This window comes from Pyxicephalus adspersus, chromosome 2 (assembly GCF_032062135.1).
Source record: "Pyxicephalus adspersus chromosome 2, UCB_Pads_2.0, whole genome shotgun sequence".
Classification (NCBI taxonomy): Eukaryota; Metazoa; Chordata; class Amphibia; order Anura; family Pyxicephalidae; genus Pyxicephalus; species Pyxicephalus adspersus.
In genome coordinates, this window is record NC_092859.1 from 67,360,406 (window position 1) to 67,379,100 (window position 18,695).

At 38.5% G+C, this 18,695-nt stretch overlaps 1 protein-coding gene across 4 annotated transcripts in view; it reads right to left on the minus strand.

Annotated features, from left to right (window-relative positions):
- The window catches only part of PPP2R2B (protein phosphatase 2 regulatory subunit Bbeta), a 149,725-nt gene that overhangs the window by 22,797 nt on the left and 108,233 nt on the right, over positions 1-18,695 (minus strand). For all 4 annotated transcript variants that reach the window (XM_072400927.1, XM_072400925.1, XM_072400926.1 and 1 more), the window contains exons 2-4: positions 15,312-15,409; positions 13,870-14,035; positions 11,462-11,574 (exon numbers count right to left, since the gene is read on the minus strand). In XM_072400927.1, the coding sequence (XP_072257028.1) occupies positions 11,462-11,574; positions 13,870-14,035; positions 15,312-15,409 (377 nt within the window). The remainder of the gene's footprint in view (positions 1-11,461; positions 11,575-13,869; positions 14,036-15,311; positions 15,410-18,695) is intronic.

The window sequence follows — 18,695 nt, forward strand, 5'->3', positions numbered from 1 at the left end:
CAGGGTGTGTAGGTAATGTGCGGATAAACAAAAGCTGCAAGCTCCCATTTGGACTTTCTAGCCCTTTAATGGCTGGTGTTTTGGGGGACCACATGCCATCTGTAGATCTAAACAAGGTGGAGATGGCTCAGTCTTCAGTTGTAATTGATGGGAAGGTTTTCTATTGCTTTAAAGGTAGAAAATTTTCTTTGTAAATGTTTCCCCTGCCCAAGAATAAAAGTAGTGGTAAATATTGTCACAAGAACATATAAAATATGATATATTTCATATCTGTTTACTTTCTTCACTTTTTGCCAGTCATTTAAAGTTCAATAGCTCAAGCAATTGAAGAAAAACACTTATCCATAGATGGCCATAGAGTATTTTTTTTTTTAATACTACAATACAATTACATTTTTTTTTAATATGTACAATAATAAACATATCTTCCTATAAAGCATGGCCAATACTTAAAAAGCATTTGCAGACAAAATGAAAAATATGCCTAAACGAATATTGTTCAAAAAGGTTGTCTTATTGTCTCTGCTTTAAAAAGGCAAGTCAGGGCGAGTAACGTACCAAGAGCATTAGGCAGAGCGGTGCATGTGGTGGAGATTGCCCAGGGCAGCATTTTGTGTCTACCAACTAGCAGTGGGCACCCAACAAACCTAATTGCACCCTAAACCAGTCTATTACACTGCTCATAGGCAAACTTACTTAATACAATTATAAGCATATTATCTATCACCATATTGGCCATTAAACACATTCCGCTATTCCCAATCCCAATAATGAAATTGACATACAACTCCTATTTTCATTTAACGTGGAGACTTTTTGGGCTGTGGAGTGCCCTCATCATTTAACGTCCTAGCAGGTTTTTCAATGAACACACTGATAGGAAAGGGTAACTATGCTAGTGCACATTTGGAAGACAATTGTCACACCATAAGAAGCACAGGAAGAATGACACGGGATGTATGGCATGATCACCAGTTATTTTGATAAAAGCTGCACATTTTACAGGCTTAAACATGGCTTTTGAAATTACTATGCCATGTATACATGGACAATTATTACCATACCATGTATACAAGGACAATTATATATAGTTTTTGGTCTATTGCCATACATTATAAATGGGCTGTCATACCATAAAAGACAACTGTTCTGTAGAACACACTTGCTATGATGATAACCCCTCGTCTTCATCAGTCACGTTACAGTTCAAGTCCAGTCAAATGCAAAGCAGCGGAAATTTTTAAAGACAACATTCCAGTCCCTTGTAAGACTTCTAGTGAGATTTTACTTGCTCTGTGTTCCAATAAACTTTCTGCAATGACATCTTTTCCTCTGAGTTGTGGGTGGAAGATGAGAATAACATATGTAATATAGGGATGAGCGAGCAAGATTTTGAATTTCGATCTCACGACGAATTGGGCCTTTCTCGCTTACCAAACATGCCATGAGGTCATTTTCTTGCCAGATGAATGAGGGAAAAATGGGGGTGGTAATGACCAGAAATTTTGGCGGGAATCGCGCCTGGGAGCGAAGCATTTGCTCCCAGGATGCACAGCAAAGCCCAGCAGCCAATCAGGAGAGATCTGAGCATAGATTTTATATATATACATACACACACACATATAGGATGGAAGGGGCCACCAATCTGCCTCATGTGAGTCCCAAAGAAGAGACAGAGGAGTGGGCACAAGCCGGGGAACAGTCAGAGAAGATGTGACTGTGGGGGAGATGAAGCTGGAGCAGACGCAGGGCACCCAGCAGATGCAGAAGCAGGCAAAGAAAAAGAGCAGCAGGGTGGTTGCAGGCAAAGAAAAAGAGCAGCAGGGTGGTTGCATGCACCTCTCCAGTGTGGTCCTTTTTCACACTGAAAGCCGATGAGTGTTTAGCAATCTGCATCTTGTGCCACAGGCAGATCTGCAGAGGACAGGCTGGATCACATTTGGGTAAAACATCCCTGCTTTCCCACATGTGCAAGAACCACAAATCAAAGTGGGAGCAGTACTTGCGTTCTCTTGAAGGAGGTGCAATCACATCATCGTCTCTTCTTCCACCTCCTCCACTGACTCCACCTCCAACTGTCATTGCTACTACATCTCAGGAGGTTGGTGCCAGCCAGACTTCTAACGGTGAGGAAGTATCAGCTTCTGCCCCGCAGGTTTCGTGGCGTCAGACGACGTTTGTTGCCGCAAGTTGGGTACTCCAGTGACCCATTCAGCCCACTCTACCAGAGTTCTGCGCAAGGCTTTGGGCCCAACCAACAAAAGAGTAATTGAACGCAATTCACGTCTAGCCAACCTATTGGCCTTGCAGGTACTGCCGTACAGCATTGTGGATTCGGCTCCTTACCGTGACCTGATGGCTTGTGCCAAGCCGCGGTGGAATATACCAAGCAGGCATTACTTCTGCCGCACAGCTGTACCCAGTTTACATGGACATGTAATAGATAACCTGTTCCGGGCATTGGCAGTCTCAGTGTCTAGCCAAATCCACGTCACCATGGACAGCTGGACAACCAGGCACGGAGTGGGACCCTACCTGTCCGTCACCGCTCACTGGGTGGCCTTGCATAGCTCAGTGGGGCGTAATCTGCAAGAGGCATTACAGCACCTGGTACCCCGGTGTGGTGGGTGGTACCCTGTGGTGGGAAAGCATGGGCCACCCCAGTCCTCTCCCTCCTCCTCCTCCTGGATTCCTTCTACAGTTAACCCCTATCTTTTCGAGACTGCTCCTGAAAGGCCATCAGCAGAGGACACTGTGGTTAAGCAGGCACGCTACTATGGCTCCCTCAAGCACACGCGTTGCCAGGCAGTGCTGACACTAGTGTCCTTGGGGGAGAAAATTCACACTGCCAGAGAACTCTTTTCCGCTTTGCACAGAGAGGTTGAGACAGTGGTCCAAAAGTTTCTAGACAATATCTGTGTAGTTATTTATTTGCTTGTGTGTTTCCAAGAAAGTCCTTGACAATGGCTTTGAATGATAACCAAGCATACTTTTGGTATTCTGACATTGTCCTGATGAAATGTTCATCTTTGATGAGCTGCCGAATCTGTGGACCATCAAACACAGCGACCTTTAATTTCTCCTGTCTCCTTCTGTCTCCTTCAGCTGGCAAAGCTTTAAAGAACTGCTTCATCAGACCAAGTTTCATGTGCAGAGGCAGGAATATAGTATTCTATCAACAAGTGGCTCATGTAGAATGTTTGGATCACCTGGTTTTAGAGCAGATCTTGGAGGCCAATTCCTTTCCACCCAATGCCTCTCACAAGCTCTGCTGTCCCACATGCACAGATAACAGGGATTGTTGGTGTATCCGCATTGCTGACCAAGAAGGAAAGCATACCATTTTAAGGTCAACACAGATGACCCAATTTGTGCTGGTGATATTGCAACAACTCAATGACTCTTTATGTCTTCATATTCTTCACAAAGAGAAACTGAATGGCCAATTGAGACTGACCCAAATACATTGCCATTGTGAAGGAGGACACACTTTAAGCTCCACTTTGAGCTATCAATGAACAGTCACCATTCAGTTGAGTTAAAGATTGGAATTCCCAATTACTCTTTCAAACCAGGAATGTTATGGCAATACACAAAGCCACTGTCAGTTCTAAAGTACTGCAGAAATGTAACTTCTCTGGTTTGAAAGTACGATACCTTTGTTCCTCTTTCAAGTAAGTTTTTCTCACGCAATCTTGATGCTAGGAGTTCTGAAGCCTTGTTCGATAGTCCCAAATCACTCAACTCATGCTGATCAAATCCCTTACAGAGTCCTCTTCAATTTCAAACTCTTCATCTTGTTGTCACCTAGTTCATCACCGTAATTATGTTCTTCAAGAGAGAGTAGTGTAACGAAAACCGGCACTAATTCTTGTGCAAGGAGAAATCCTGTTTTCTTGCTTATGAATATTCTTTACAAAATGAACTACTACTACATTTAATAAGTTAAGCGAATGATTCCTTCCTACAAGAGAGTTCACCTTGATTAGTGAACAGCCTAAATTCCTTCAGTAAATCACACCCACTTTATTAGCAAAAAGGCATTTCTGTACAGACTGCACATCATAAAGACTACCCTTGGTAACAACCAAGCTGAGACTAAAAAGTAAATAGCTGAAAGGGAGGACCAGGACAGGTCAGATAAGGAGTGGAATGGATGAACTTTGTGTAGTCCCTCAAAAATTAAATGAGGTGAAACCAATGTTTGCATTGAAAGGGAACAAACTAACACCTTTTCAGCACAGAAGAGGTTTAAAAAAAACCCACCAAGGATAAATTTCTGCTCACATTAGAAACAGGTGGGGGAGCCCTGCTAGTTTGTTTTAAAGCTTTTTTTATTGCTTAAAATGTATGAATTGTTTAATACTTATAGTCAAGGTACAGGTACACTTTAATTCATGACGAACACTTAGTGTATATCATTTAGTATTTGTGAATTACATGCTGCTCTGACCACAGGAAATGAAACCAAAAAACTTCCAACAAAGCTTAAACAGTATCACAATTGGCTTAAATAACGTTTCCATTTTCAGCTCTGACATGTAAATGACTTTAGCGTTCTTTTTTTATTTTAGCAACGTGATGTTAGTGTTCGTGCCAAAAAACAGTTCTGTATAATGTGGGCCATCGAGAGGAATGAATGATTTAAATGCTGGCGACCAAACAGTAAGTCATAGCAGCAGCTTTAGTGGAGAGATTAGAGGATGGCCCTTGTCAGGGCCTTGTCACTATCTGGCTGTCCCCAGGGGCCTTGGCAGTAAGTGGATAGATGGTCGCACAATAATTAAAAGAGAAGAATAGCATTGCATTAGTAAGAGGTACAATGCCACTAAAAAGAATGCTTTAGTTAAATCTGTCACATATGGATGATGCGGCTGAACTGCTGCTACTGCTGTTATTTTAATTACAACATAATTTATTCCACATGTTCTAATTTCGGGACCAATAGTATTAAAGAAGACCTTTCAAGCACATACTTTCTCTATGATATCTATCCAGCTCATGCAGAATAAAACAAATTATGTCAGATAGTGGAAATTAAAGTTTACAATTTACATGCAAGGGCAGAAAAGAAGAAACAGAGTGGCTTTTTATGGCAACAAATACAAAACATTTACTTCCTATATCATAACATACTTAGCTATACAGAGCTGAACTAATATTGGGTATACTTCTAAGGAGTATCCCCGTATGATTGTATGGAAAACATTAGACTTCTACTGATCTGGTTACAGCACATAAAATGTCTTTTTCCTGATACGTTTCACCATTTGGCTTCCTCAGGGGATTTGAAGAGACCAATTTCTAGTAGATCAGTATTGATTAGTGATTTGGTGATTTACTAGGAAGCAGTCATTAGTCATTCTGCATATATATGTAAATGTGTGAGGTGGCAGAGGAAATATGATGTACTTCAATGAATTAATATCTTTGGGAGCTTCAAAGTAAAGCTGAGCAGAAAGAAAGTTTGAAGCAGAGAAATCTAAGTGACGAATTCCTTTAATGGGGAGTTGGAATGATCTATACGTTATAGGGTTTTGGTGGGGGGTTATTAAGTCAGGGAAGATGTCCACATTGTCTTATGCTTTAGATAAAAAAGGCAGCAGGATGTCTAATGACAGCATTCAAAAAGGACAAAAGCACTAGCAGGTAACCAACTCATCAATCAATACCCTTACATGTTTTATGACACATAGGCTTGGCAACCACCTTTCTTACAATCAAGATTTTCCCTGGCTTGCTCTCCTTTAAAAGTTACTATACAGCAATTTACTTTACAGCAGGAAAAAGTAGGTTTATTATAATGGATCAGGGCATGATTTGGCAAAGACCTGTGTAAATGATGTCCAACAATAGATCACATAGGCAAGACTCTCATACAAGTGTTACCCTTTTTTTTTTTTAGAAAATTTTTCACAAATAAGGCTCAATTAAAACCAGAATAAAGATAATTATTAAAAACAAGTGAATCATTTTAGACAAATCCAATGGTCTTTATGAATGACACTCATAAGGCTAAATAAAGATCTTCACCCGTGTGTTAAAAGGTAAAACCATAACCCAAGTTTAAAGATGACCAAAAAAGGCCAAGAAAAAAATGATGGATTCATTATTGAATGTTTTTATCTTTAGCATCTACAGCTTACATTAAATGAAATCATATTATGGTCACTACTACCCAGATTCTCTTTTATATGCACATTGGTTATAAGCTCTGCATTGTTAGAAAAAACTTGTAGGAGACCAGCTAGGAAAAACCTTTTGCTGATTTGGTGGCCTCTACAGGGCCACTGAGACTTTGGGATACTGAGATCTGAAACAGACAGCACTGGATTTTTTTTTTGATTGTCAAATGCACTCAAGCTTATGTTTTCCATCACAACCCTGAGAGAAGTGTACCAGGGATTTGACCCTTAAATCTAATCTCTAAATGATGCTCTCTCTAGGGTACAGGGGGCTGACACCTTGACTGACTGAGCAAAGATAACTTGGCTGGCCTTATCTCCCTGCACTTTAGTCCCCATCATGTGACAGCTGTGACAATAGGAAGCCGCTCTGCTTACTGAACTGCGGAACCCAGCCACATCCTTAGTAATTGAAAATGCAAACTTTGCTTTCTTTGGTTCAGCAGTTTTGCAATACTGAACTGGTCTTTGGAAAATAAAGATACATTCAATTTACACGTACAATTTACATATAAGTAGGAAAACATCAATCTCGCAAGATAACTACAAAGTCAGACTCGGGAATACCGCTAGGGGGGGGTTAAAATCACCTATGTACCTTAGCCCTAGCCTTTGGCTATTACAACGCACTTGACCTTCAGCTTACTACATTCCTAAATTAAATCTCAATACTGAACCCTCTACACCATATCATGAAACATGTAATGCTTAGTTAAAACTAACCATAAGCTTTAAATTAACCTGTCAGATTAAAATGTTGAAGCACTTATAAATAATATGCAACACAGAGACTCAAATTACCCAAAGCAAGAGGCCTGCATAATTCACTAACATTTTCAAAGGAGAGGCTGAAAACTGACCTTTTTTATTTTTACCCAACAGCAAGTTAACCTATGTCCTAGTACCTACCTAGTTAAAACATATGACTTGTGAAAACTATATAGAGGAAGTGAGGCAAGTCCTTCCAGTCCGCTGACACAAGAAATGAACATGAATGATTATCTTATAATTTTGGTGACAAATTTTTTTATAGCTTTGCTCACTTTTAAATCACTAAAATTTGGCAGTAAAGAGAATGGAAACACAGAGCCTCCTGGGATACCTACCTCATGCATCCCAGGAGGCTCCTGGCTGCTTCTGTGCATGCCCGATCCTAAGAAGGCGCAGAAGGGCCATTTTCCTGCATTGCGGGGAAAGAAATGCCAATCCACGCATGCGCAGTGCGAGATCGGGTGATATAGACAGAACAAAGAAGACAACAGACGAAGATAGCAGCACCCAGCACTTACTCAGCAACAGGACAAAGGAGGATTCGAGGATGGCCAACAAATCAATGGAAGAATTTTCCATCGGATTCAAGGAACCTAGGGAAGTGTGATTTTTTATTTTCAGTTTAGTTTCGTTTTAAAAATTCAAGAATTTACCCAGCGGTAAAGATTTCTTTTAAAGAACAAAAAATAAGGTTAAAGTGTATTAGATACTACTAATTTATTCCTAAACAAAAATCAGTTTCCGGAAACAGCATGAAGATAATTTCAATGCAATGTGTGTCAATAAGCTGCAGTATGTGATTCCAGGAGTCTGCATGTCTGAACTGAGCACTGTGTATATGTGACATAGCAGGAGCTCTCAGTAAGCCTTCACCCTGGGGAATAAATGCAGGACAAGGAAGATGAGCTTCATCACACTTGGCTCATTTCAGCAGCTCAGGCTCAGCAGTCACATCTGCTACATGGAACAGCTCCAAGAAGATATCTATCCCTTCACTGAATTTGAATGCAGGCAAAACAACTTGCTGCCTTTTTCTGTGACCTCCCTCTGGCCTTTCCAGTCTTTTTATATATACAGTATAAGAGTGTCAGGCAGGTCTGCCACATTTTAAATATAAGAGTTATGACAGCAGGAAGAAAAACAGCCACTTAGCTGTCACAAGTCTGCAGTTACTCTAGACCCATGAGCCTCTGGCTCCGCTATCTATAGATTCTAGTAACAGGTAGGGCTGCAGTTTGTTCTTTCTTTAAAGGAGAGAATTCACAGATGCAATCATTAGATTAATTATCAATAGATGGCTGCATAAGATCATGACATATGTGAAATTATGCTAAAATCTAGGAATGGATAAATCTGAAACAGTGAAGTAATCAGACATTGCATACAATTAATAGTAGATGTCTGTACAGTGGATTGTTCACACTTGTACAATGAAGGGCATGAGGAATTTGAGGCAGGGTGATTTATATGATAGTATATACAGATAATCAGGTGTTACTGTTAAAAAAAAAAAAAAAAAAACAACTTAGCTGATCATAAATGCTCCCTAGGTTAAGGTTATTTATAAGAAATGACTGACATCTTTAGTAAACCTTTGCAATTTAACCTTTAACCAAACATTTAGCAGACACCAAATTTCCTAGCATGCCTGAAGAACTAGAAGGGTAAGCCCTACACTAAAATAGCACCTTTAAACAGGGTAGGTTTTGTGTTAACAGACAAATATCAGTAAAGTTACTATTAATTTTGAGAGGACAATAGCAAAACCATTAGGAGACTCCCCTACCCCACAGCTAGATACACACTTCCCATAATTATTGTTTATTGTTAGAAAACGAACGATTACGTCCGATCAACGATTATGCACGATTATATTTGAACAATCATACTGTGCACAATTCTGTACATGCAGTAACAATACAATCGTTCAAATATAATCCACCAATAGTGTACACACGCTAGATACAATGATTTGAACGATGCAGGAAGTGACAAATAAAGGAGAAAGTGTATTGCAGAAACATGCATGATCACTGAACGACCGCACACACGATAGATAGCAAACGATTGTCGGCCAATCAGATCCGCCGTGACAGTCGTTCATTTCCAAATGACTCATATAAGACCAGCACTTCCAATTTCAATAACTAGTCAGATGTATGGTAACACATTAGTCCCATGGAATTTATTTCACATAATGTAATCGGTATTTAGAAACTTTTCTGTCTAAAAGGATCAAAATTACACTTTTAGATAACTGCAGACTGCATATTGTATACTGTAAACCTAATCTATAAGATATGCATGTGGAAACCCTGCTCTAAATGGAAGTGCTGTGGATGGATATAGTGCTGCATCATTGTTATCCCATAACATGATGATGAAGTATGTGGGCTTCACTGACAGATCAACAGGAATTTGTGGGACTTAAGCTGACCCCACACATTTTATTCTACAATCATTGTACAATCTAACAACGCAAAGTGTTATGAGGACAAATCTACACAGCCCATACCCTTTGTATGAAATCAGGTGAGCCCCTGTACTACATTGTTAATGGTAGATCTATAGGAATTGCACGTTCAGATCGAATAGTAATTAAACACTATATGTAAAAACTGTAAGTACTTAAGCACTTCTACTGAAATAATGCAGCAATATTTCTTTTTTCAATAGAGGCCATATTTTTGAATTAGAACTAAAATTAGAACTTGAACACAGCTTTGGTGCTAGAACCATCTCTGAATTAAAATCACCTATCTGCCTTAGCCCTAGCATTTGGCTATGACAATGCACTTGACCTTCTGCTTACTAAATCCCTAAATTAAACCTCAATACTGAATCCTCTATCAAATCATGAAACATGTAATGCTTTGTTAAAACTAACCTTAACTATTAAATTAACCTGTCAGAGTAATATTTAAGAACTTATTAATACTATGCATCACAGAGACTCCAATTACCCAAATCAAGAGGCCTGCATAATTCACTAACATTTTCAAAAGAAGGGCTGAAAACAGACCCTTATTCTTTGCACCAAACAGAAACTTAACCTCTTAAAATCTATGACTATCAAAAATAGAGGATAAATTCCAAAAAAGGAAAATGAAGTGAGGCACGTCCTCCCAGTCTGCTGACAACAAATGAAAATGGATGATTATCTCTCTTATAATTTGTGACAACTTTTTTACCGCCTTGCTCATTGGAGGCTCCTGGCTGCTCCTTCTGTGCATGCCCGATCCTAGGATTGCACAAAAGAGCCATTTCCTGCATTGAGGGGAAAAAATGCCAATCTCACCCATGCGAAGTGCGAGATCGGGCGATATAGACAGAACAAAACACTGTTTTTTCTTTAATGATGCATCTTATATAGCTTAGAACTAAGATACCAATTAACAAACACTCATACCACACTTTATTTTGCCAGCTATGTAAGTAGTTTATACTATGTATTTAACACTGCCATTTCCACTATATCTCTTTACATGGTATTTCATCAGCTGTTAGGAAATTGGTAATCACAAAGATTACTGCACATGTTGGCCCCTCTTAAAACAATACAAGCTTTAGGGGAGTGATAAATAAGAGTTTCAACAGCAGTCTATAGATGAGAAAAGGAAAAAATGTCTGGGATGGTAGTAAGATAGTTTACAAAAAAATAATTAGTGATTTATGAGAAAAATGGCTTTTTTGAGAAGATAATCAAGAGGTAAAAACTGAAGTGGTGTTGTAACTCTTGTACTGTTAACATTATTGAAAGCAGAATTTCATTGGTTATTTTATGCCCACCAATGGCTGCCCACTGTACCCTTTATGAGACTGATAGATAGATAGATAGGAAGCCAGTCAGCTTTGTGCAGAAAAGCCATTTAAAGTCCTCTCAGTTGGCCTCAGTTCTTATAAATGCCTGAAACTGTAAAATATATACCTGAATTTTTTGTTACACAATTCTCTTTCTTGTAATGTAGTCATGTACTTTATACCTAAAACACTTCCACATGGGGGAACTGAAGACTATTGATCAGTTCCATGCTGAGAGACTTCACGGGGAAGCAGATAACCCCTCTGGATTCATTGTTGGCAGATACATGGCAATGTGCCAACCCAGAAGGACGCTACTTCAATCTGGCAACAACTACAGGAAATGTAACGGCTTCCGGGGGAAAAAAAATCAAGTCCTTTACTACTATATTTGCAAAAGTGAAGTTCTTTGTTTCCAGTTCTTTCTAGAAGTACAAAAAAAAAAAAAGGAGTAAACTTTTTGACCTCCTAGTGTCCCATTGCTTTAGAGATAGATGTAAAATGAAGAGAATTGCAAAGCATTTCAAACATTTAATGAACAGTTCACATTGAGACCAAATTGTTCATGACACATAATTCCTTTTGATTTCATTATAGAAGCCTGAAGCCTTTACCTCTCATTTTATAATCAGATAAAAATTCATTATTAACAAATACATTCTGTAACCTGAAGTAAAGTGTTAATGTGAGAGAAGTATTCTTACTCTTAGTGTAGTTATTGTGCATGGGTCACGCAGCCTTCCTTCTTCATCTTTCAAGTTATAACCCTCTGGTCTTTTGTCTCGCTCACTGACTTTCCATAGTTTTACAGTTTTATCTGGAAGAGGTATTAAAATGATTACATTCAGTATTAAGTTACACTTCAGTTATAAATGCTTTAAATATGGTGCAAAGTCTTTTTGCACCAACATCGGAGTTTCCTAGAAGGTAGTGTCTCAATTAGGAGTTATGATGTGAAACCACCTAGAGGTGCCATTCTTAACCAAATTTCAATAAAACCCTTCAAAGGTTGCTAGGAGTTCTTTGTGTTATAGCCAACTAACCTCCCATTTCATTGTGCCTGCATAGTTCAAAGGCCAATGCCACTTGGCAGAACAAGAAATATAGCTCTTTTTTTTAGCCGTCTGTAAGGATGATATTTTGACAACTGTAAGGAGGATGGGGGGCAAATTCTACCCACAGAATACGAAAGTAAGGGATGCTTTTCCAACCAACGCCCAATAACTTGGTTTCTAAAGTAATGAAACAAAAAAAGCTGACCTAGAGAAACTCCCTCTTAAAAAAGGACCAGGCTTACTGAATTTAGAACAGATCTGGTGTTTGCTGGCAATACTAAAGCTGCGTACACACTTCCAATTTTTGTCGTTGGAAAGGATCTTTCACGATCCTTTCCAAAGACAAGGGAGTGCACGATGCATGAACGGTGCTGTACATACAGCACCGTTCATGCTATATGGAGAGGGGAGGGGGAGAGCGACGGAGCGGCACCCTGCTGCGCGCTCTCCCCTTCCCTTTCATTAGGATCGGCTGTCGTCCATCGTCCGTGGATCCGTCAGGTCGGTGGTCCGGACGATGGACGACACCGACTGTACACACGGCAGATTTTCGCACGATAATTGGCCGATGCCGATTATCGGGCGATAAAAATCTGACGTGTGTACGTAGCTTAACAGTCCACGGGTTGATTATACCCCATGAAAAACTGCAATGGAATTTTACTCCACAAGTTCATACAATCCACACTATAAACCAACTATATAGACCAAATGTCCCACACAATATATTTTTATAGCCTATCCCCCACATGCTGCTTCTTTTTTTTTTTTTTTAAACTACACCGCTCATCATAAGTGTTCTCACACAAACTTATATTACAACATTACAATAATAAAGAAACAAGTAATTAGGAATATATGACTTGCTGGAGGAGAATTGCCATTTCAGACCTTTAATTATGGGTTCCTTCCATCTGGCCAGTCTTATCTAAACTGATTTCAGATTACAGACACATCATTTTGCCATACACACAGTTTTTTTTCTGTAAACAGAGTTAGATTGTCCCTACAAAGCACTACATGTTTTGCTGAACATACAACATCATAGTCAATCCTTGATTTATCTCCTGCAATGCTTGCCTGAACAAAGACCCTTAAGAGAGCTCGTACAAATGCAATAACACGGTACATTTAAAAAGAACAATTTTACTTCCTGACTGTGCTAAAAATGTCACTCAGATCGTTGAGATAATATCACTGTTAATCAAAAAACTATTTTAAAACTCAATTAACAGAACATTACACCATGTAATTAATCCGTATTCTTTCACCCCCACCACCAACATATTTAAGGGGGCTGTGAATTGTATTAAAATGATAAATTGAAGAGCTGCTAACTCACTTCTAAGAAATGCTAACCTTTTGCTGAAAAGCAATTACATAGGAGCATATGTTTTGGAGATATGTTTAATCCTTTCACTGAGGAAGAACTCTGGCTGCTAGTGTGGGACTACAGGATAAAAGACAAGCTGTGCTCTTATGCTGTGCTCTGAGCTCAAATAAAATGTGCAAGAGTATATGAGGATCAGCAAACTTTTTCTTTAGGAATATACTACATTTATATTTATCAAACTGAGGAGCAAATTCCTAAACCTAACCACTGAAACCTTATAAACCTGGTGACCCCGTTAAGTGATTTCTTTGCTCAGCCACTACATGCTATCAAATATCAATGCTCTGTCACAGTTTCTCAATTGCACTTGTGTTATCACAGTTGGAGTCTAATGGGGTGGCATCTCTGTGATTATTGCAATCTTCATTACTGTCAAGGTAGTAGGCAAGGTAGAAAACCATCCCGATCCCTTTCATTATTTCTCTATTAAGCAGCACAAACTGCAATATTTAAAAAGTAGACATTCCTAGTAACCACAGTTTGAAAAAAAGAATTTATGAGTTGCTTCCAAAATATTCCAAGCTACATTCTGCTAAAATTGTTCTGGTTATAACAAAAATGTGTTCAGTATTCCCATAGGTAAGAGGTATCACTAACAACTACAAAAATACTGATTGAGGAACATGGCAAATTCCATTTACTATAGCAAGGAAAGAAAACATACCATTTGTGGAGAGCAAAAAATATGCAGCATTCTGCTGAGGAAGCCATCTTATTTTGTTTATTTTCTCTTCAATCTCCAAACTTTTCAAGTAATCTAATTCTGGCTCGTGGCTCTGGAAAGTGCTGTAAACATTATACTCTCCTCTTCTGTGAGGCTGGTTTTTGCTCTGCCAAGAACAAAAAACAAAACAAAACACAAATATGTAAGATTCTGGTATTAACGGTAGAAACTACCAAATTTCTCTAAAGGTTTGTGGAGGATCACAATTACCTATACTATCAAAAGTATAGTGAGGCACCCCCTAAATTTACGAAGTTCAGCTGTTGTCATGGAAGGGTTCTGTTATTGCTAGGGAATACAAAGGCATTTCAGACAACGGTCTATTTCCAACTGGTTCCAGCATGACTGTGCCCCTGGGAACAAAACCAGGCCCACACAGACAGTTTGACAAATTGGAGTAGAGGAACTCCTTATCTGCCCAGAGACATGGCCTTAACCTACAGAACACCTCTAAATGCAACACACAGGTTGCAAACCAGGTTGTGTTTGCGAACATGACCTCACAAATTGGGGAGGTGCTGTGGTCAGCTGTAAAAAAAAAAAAAAATATTTAAAGGCAAAACTTTTTTTCTTAATTTTATTTTTTTGGGGAAATTTGTAATTGGGTGCAGCACTAAATTTATTCAACCTTTATTACATTAAACAATACTAAGTCCATGCATTGGGGATTAAGAGTTAAAAACACAGAGAAAACAGTTTCATATCAGAACATCTCTTTAAACCCTCACAGGCATATAAGAACAGAGGACAGTTTATTTATAAGCCTGTTTGCTATTTAGACAGCCACATCTAAAATGATAGCTGCTCCCTCTGCCAAGTATCAAGTTCCACAAGATTAAACAATAGTCATCAGTATTTAAAGCAAACAGAACAAAGTGATTATTGGCAACAAAATTTTGAAGGGATTATCAACTTCTTCCCTTTATATTTGACTTACTAGAATTTTTGTACCTGTCCTCAGTTTGACTAAATGTACACTTCATACCATACCTCACATATATCTTTAGGTGAAATGAAAAAAGTGAACGTGAAACATTTATACAACCAAGTTTACATGCTGCTTCTTGTTATCTTGTGATTTAATATGAAATGCATTAACAAACTGTCAGTTCCTGTGCACAAAAAGACAATGCTCACGGTCAAATCAAATATTTAGGCCCCAGCACAGAACTGCTGAACAGAGCAGTGTGAAAACCTTATATACGCCAAGCTATACAATTAAGGTCACACTGCAGGAAACTCACAACTGTCTAGGGTCTTATGTCAAGTGTGGTTTGCTTATTGATAACCAGGGCAATGAGTGGGACATAAAATTAGGAAGCAGCGTGAAGCTTGTAATGAGAGAATAAAATGAAATTAATTTTGTGGTTGGTAGCCCTTACCTCCTGCTCGCGTTGAAATATTACAACACGGCCCCCCTTGTCTCCAGTGGCAAGAAGTTCTCCTGTGTTGTTGAATTCAACTGTAGAGATAATGTCAGCTGGAGAAAGGGAGAGAGACAAAGACAATTTAAGATAACTGAAAACATCTTCTGTTCCACACATCAACATTTCAAGGAAAAGGTACGGTAATTTTTTAATGCTGATTTTCCCAAAATAAACAGTGTGTGTTAAAATTGTACCGATTCATATTTGCATTAAATGCTCCTTTGATAACAAGGTAGCATTGTGAAGACAGTATTGCAACTTGAAAATCGTTCGTTACATACAAAACCAATTACGATAAAAACTTCTCAGAGTAAACCACCTCACCAAAACATTCTTCATATTCAAGTGCCTTACAATTTATGATTGAGGAAGATTTTATTGGAATAAGGAACATGAACCATGATTTACATTTACTTCCTATTACAAAGGCTTTGATTTTTGTTGGAGGTGTACAGAAGAAAATTTATGTCAGTCTCAACATTTTGCAGATACTGCTTTTGACCCTTTAGTCCACATGGGCCTTACAAAGTGGAGCTTGGGTGCAAACTAAAAAAAATTTGAAATGAACTATCCCAACACACCTTGTTTATTTCTTTGTGACATTTATGGCACATGGCTGCCCTATCAAAGATCATTAGAATTACCCTAATAGTCCAACTTGACACAATGTCAAAACTGAATATTGTTTTACAATTACAAGTCAAACCATTCTTAACTATAGATATAACAAAGGGTACTGCATAACTATTTCTGTCCCTGACTTGAATTTTTTTGTCATATAAATTACTTTTCTTCATGCTTGTTCAGATCAGAATTTCTGTTCTGGATACTTGTTCCAAAAATCAATGAACTAATAACTGATGCAACTGGATCAAAATAGCAGTAAGGTAACTATCCTGTACAAATAGAAACAGTCAATTTCTCTTAGTATTGGTTTCCTATAACTTCCTATAACTTTATAACTAAAGTGTTCCATAAAACCAAAGAGATCATAGGTTTAATTTACTATGATGCATGAATTGTCCAATACTGCTTTTTTACACATACATTTTTCTAAGTTCCTTGTTTGCACGAGTACTTTACCACCACTAACTGACTTTGTAAACTGCTTCTCCCTCATCACCTCCAAGCTCTGTTGTCCAAAGCACAGCAAAACTACCAAGTCAAATGTAGGCATTTAAACTGCTTGCATGTAAAAATACATTTAACTATGCATTAAATACATATTTGCTTGAACATCTGTCTTGCCACTTTAATATGCTATAAACAGAATTTCCAAACTCTCACAACTTTGTTGCCTTTTTCTGCCTCACCAGCAGTTACCCAAGAAAGCTACGCAAATACTATACCTCCCACTAAATCTCTCACTGTAAGCAAAATAATGGGCAATTGTACATATTGGAATCTCACAAATATCGGAGACTAGCAGTGTGCCCATTCCAGAACTGGAAAGGTTAGGGATTTATTAAACTGTGCTAAAAGATAAGATTTAGGGCCCAACATATGAAAGTAATTTGACCAGAAATACATTGATTATGTTCAGGATGAAGACAGTGGACAGCATATACAGAAGAAATGTGCAAATTGAGAGGTGTAGAGGGTATGGGCAGTACGCAGATGATGAATGCAGGTATATGGCGTTTAAAATCAGAAAAAAAAAATGTATGAGTGTTTAGGCTGATAGCAGTGCAACTTAATTAGATATTTGCAATCACATTACTGTTTATACTTTACAGTAAAAGTTTTAGTAGAGCCAAAAAAGAATTACTCCTTGTATTTTAAAACCAGTCATGGTATTAGCTGTCACTATCAGCTCTGAAGCAGGGTATCCACCCGGATAGGTGAATTATTTCCGATTAGCTTAATTGAGGTTATTCTTTTGTTGCACATTAGAGGTTAACTCCTAGGTAATTAGTCTCCTGATGCTCCTGAGCTTCATCCACTTTCTGAAAATTGGCACTCTGCATGGTAACCAAGCAGAAAAATAATGATGGAGCCGACAATGGCACCAAAGGGTATTTGACTTCTAATTTCTGCAGCACTTTTTATCACCACAACATTCAGGAACAAGATCATTTTTGGTAAGGATTCACACCTATAGGGGTACCTCTACAGTGATCACATTTGGTTCAGTATTGTATTGTTTACAGTAAAATTATTTTTGACACAATTACCATATTTATATATAAAAGTTGATTGAATTCCAAATTTGCTATATTATTAAAAATAGAGATTTGTGGATTAGCCACTAGATGGATTCTACTGTAAGTATTAAAGTAAGGATCCAGCCTCATTTCTCCTAGACCACTTTAGGAAAGTCATGCCCAGGTTGCAGCCGTGTACTGTAAAAATCACATTCCCCCCGCACAGCTTTGTTCTGGTTTTGAACCGAAGGTTTTAAAAACAAGAACACAGAGATAAAACTTACATCATCCTGAACTAATATTTAATTGGTTATATAAGGGTTCAAACCAATGTTAAGTTTGTTTTCTATTTGTTTTGGCTGTTTGAAGTGAGATTTCACCTCACATCTTGTTTAGGAGACAATAGAATTACAATTCACATAATACAATTCACCTTCGCACACATCCAACGTTCTGGCTACCAAATTGAACACCCTGGGTTTCCAATTGGTCCATCATCCCCCCTATTTACCTGACCTGGCCCCTTCGGACTATTATCTGTTCCCGAGTTTGAAGAAACACCTGAAGGGGCAACGTTTTCAGCACATTTCTGATGTCAAAGATGCTGCGGAGAGCTGGTTTGCGGGACAACCAAAGAACTTTTATTTGAACGGTCTAGAAAAGCTGCAACAATGCTGTACCAAGTGCATCAGTCTCGGGGGGGAATATGTTGAATAAATGTGTTATTTCATAACTCTGGCTCTCTTCTTTCTGGGCAAAGCCAGGAATTTCTCAGCACTCCCTCGTATTTCAGGTCTGCTGAATCCAGAAATGACATTAGTTTCATTGAATTGGCACTAGTTTTTGCGATACTAGAATTGGAATAGACAATTTTACCAAAAACAAAGGTTAACACAGCATATTATTTTAAATCCTTTTTTTCGCCGATGTTTTGCATTTTAAATATAGCTTTATTTTAATGAATACATTGCATTAGCTTTATTACCAACATTAGCAGTCAGTTTACTGGCGGATGGCCAGGACACACATATGCAGTTGGACAATAATATTAAATAAAATGTTCCAAGTATTTCTAACAGAAACAGAAGAATGGTGGCTCAGTAAATTAGGGCCAAAGGTTTGCGTGCCAGTCAGGACACTCTGCATACAGTATAGTTGCTCTGGCCAGCCACAAACTGGAACCAGGAATGAGATG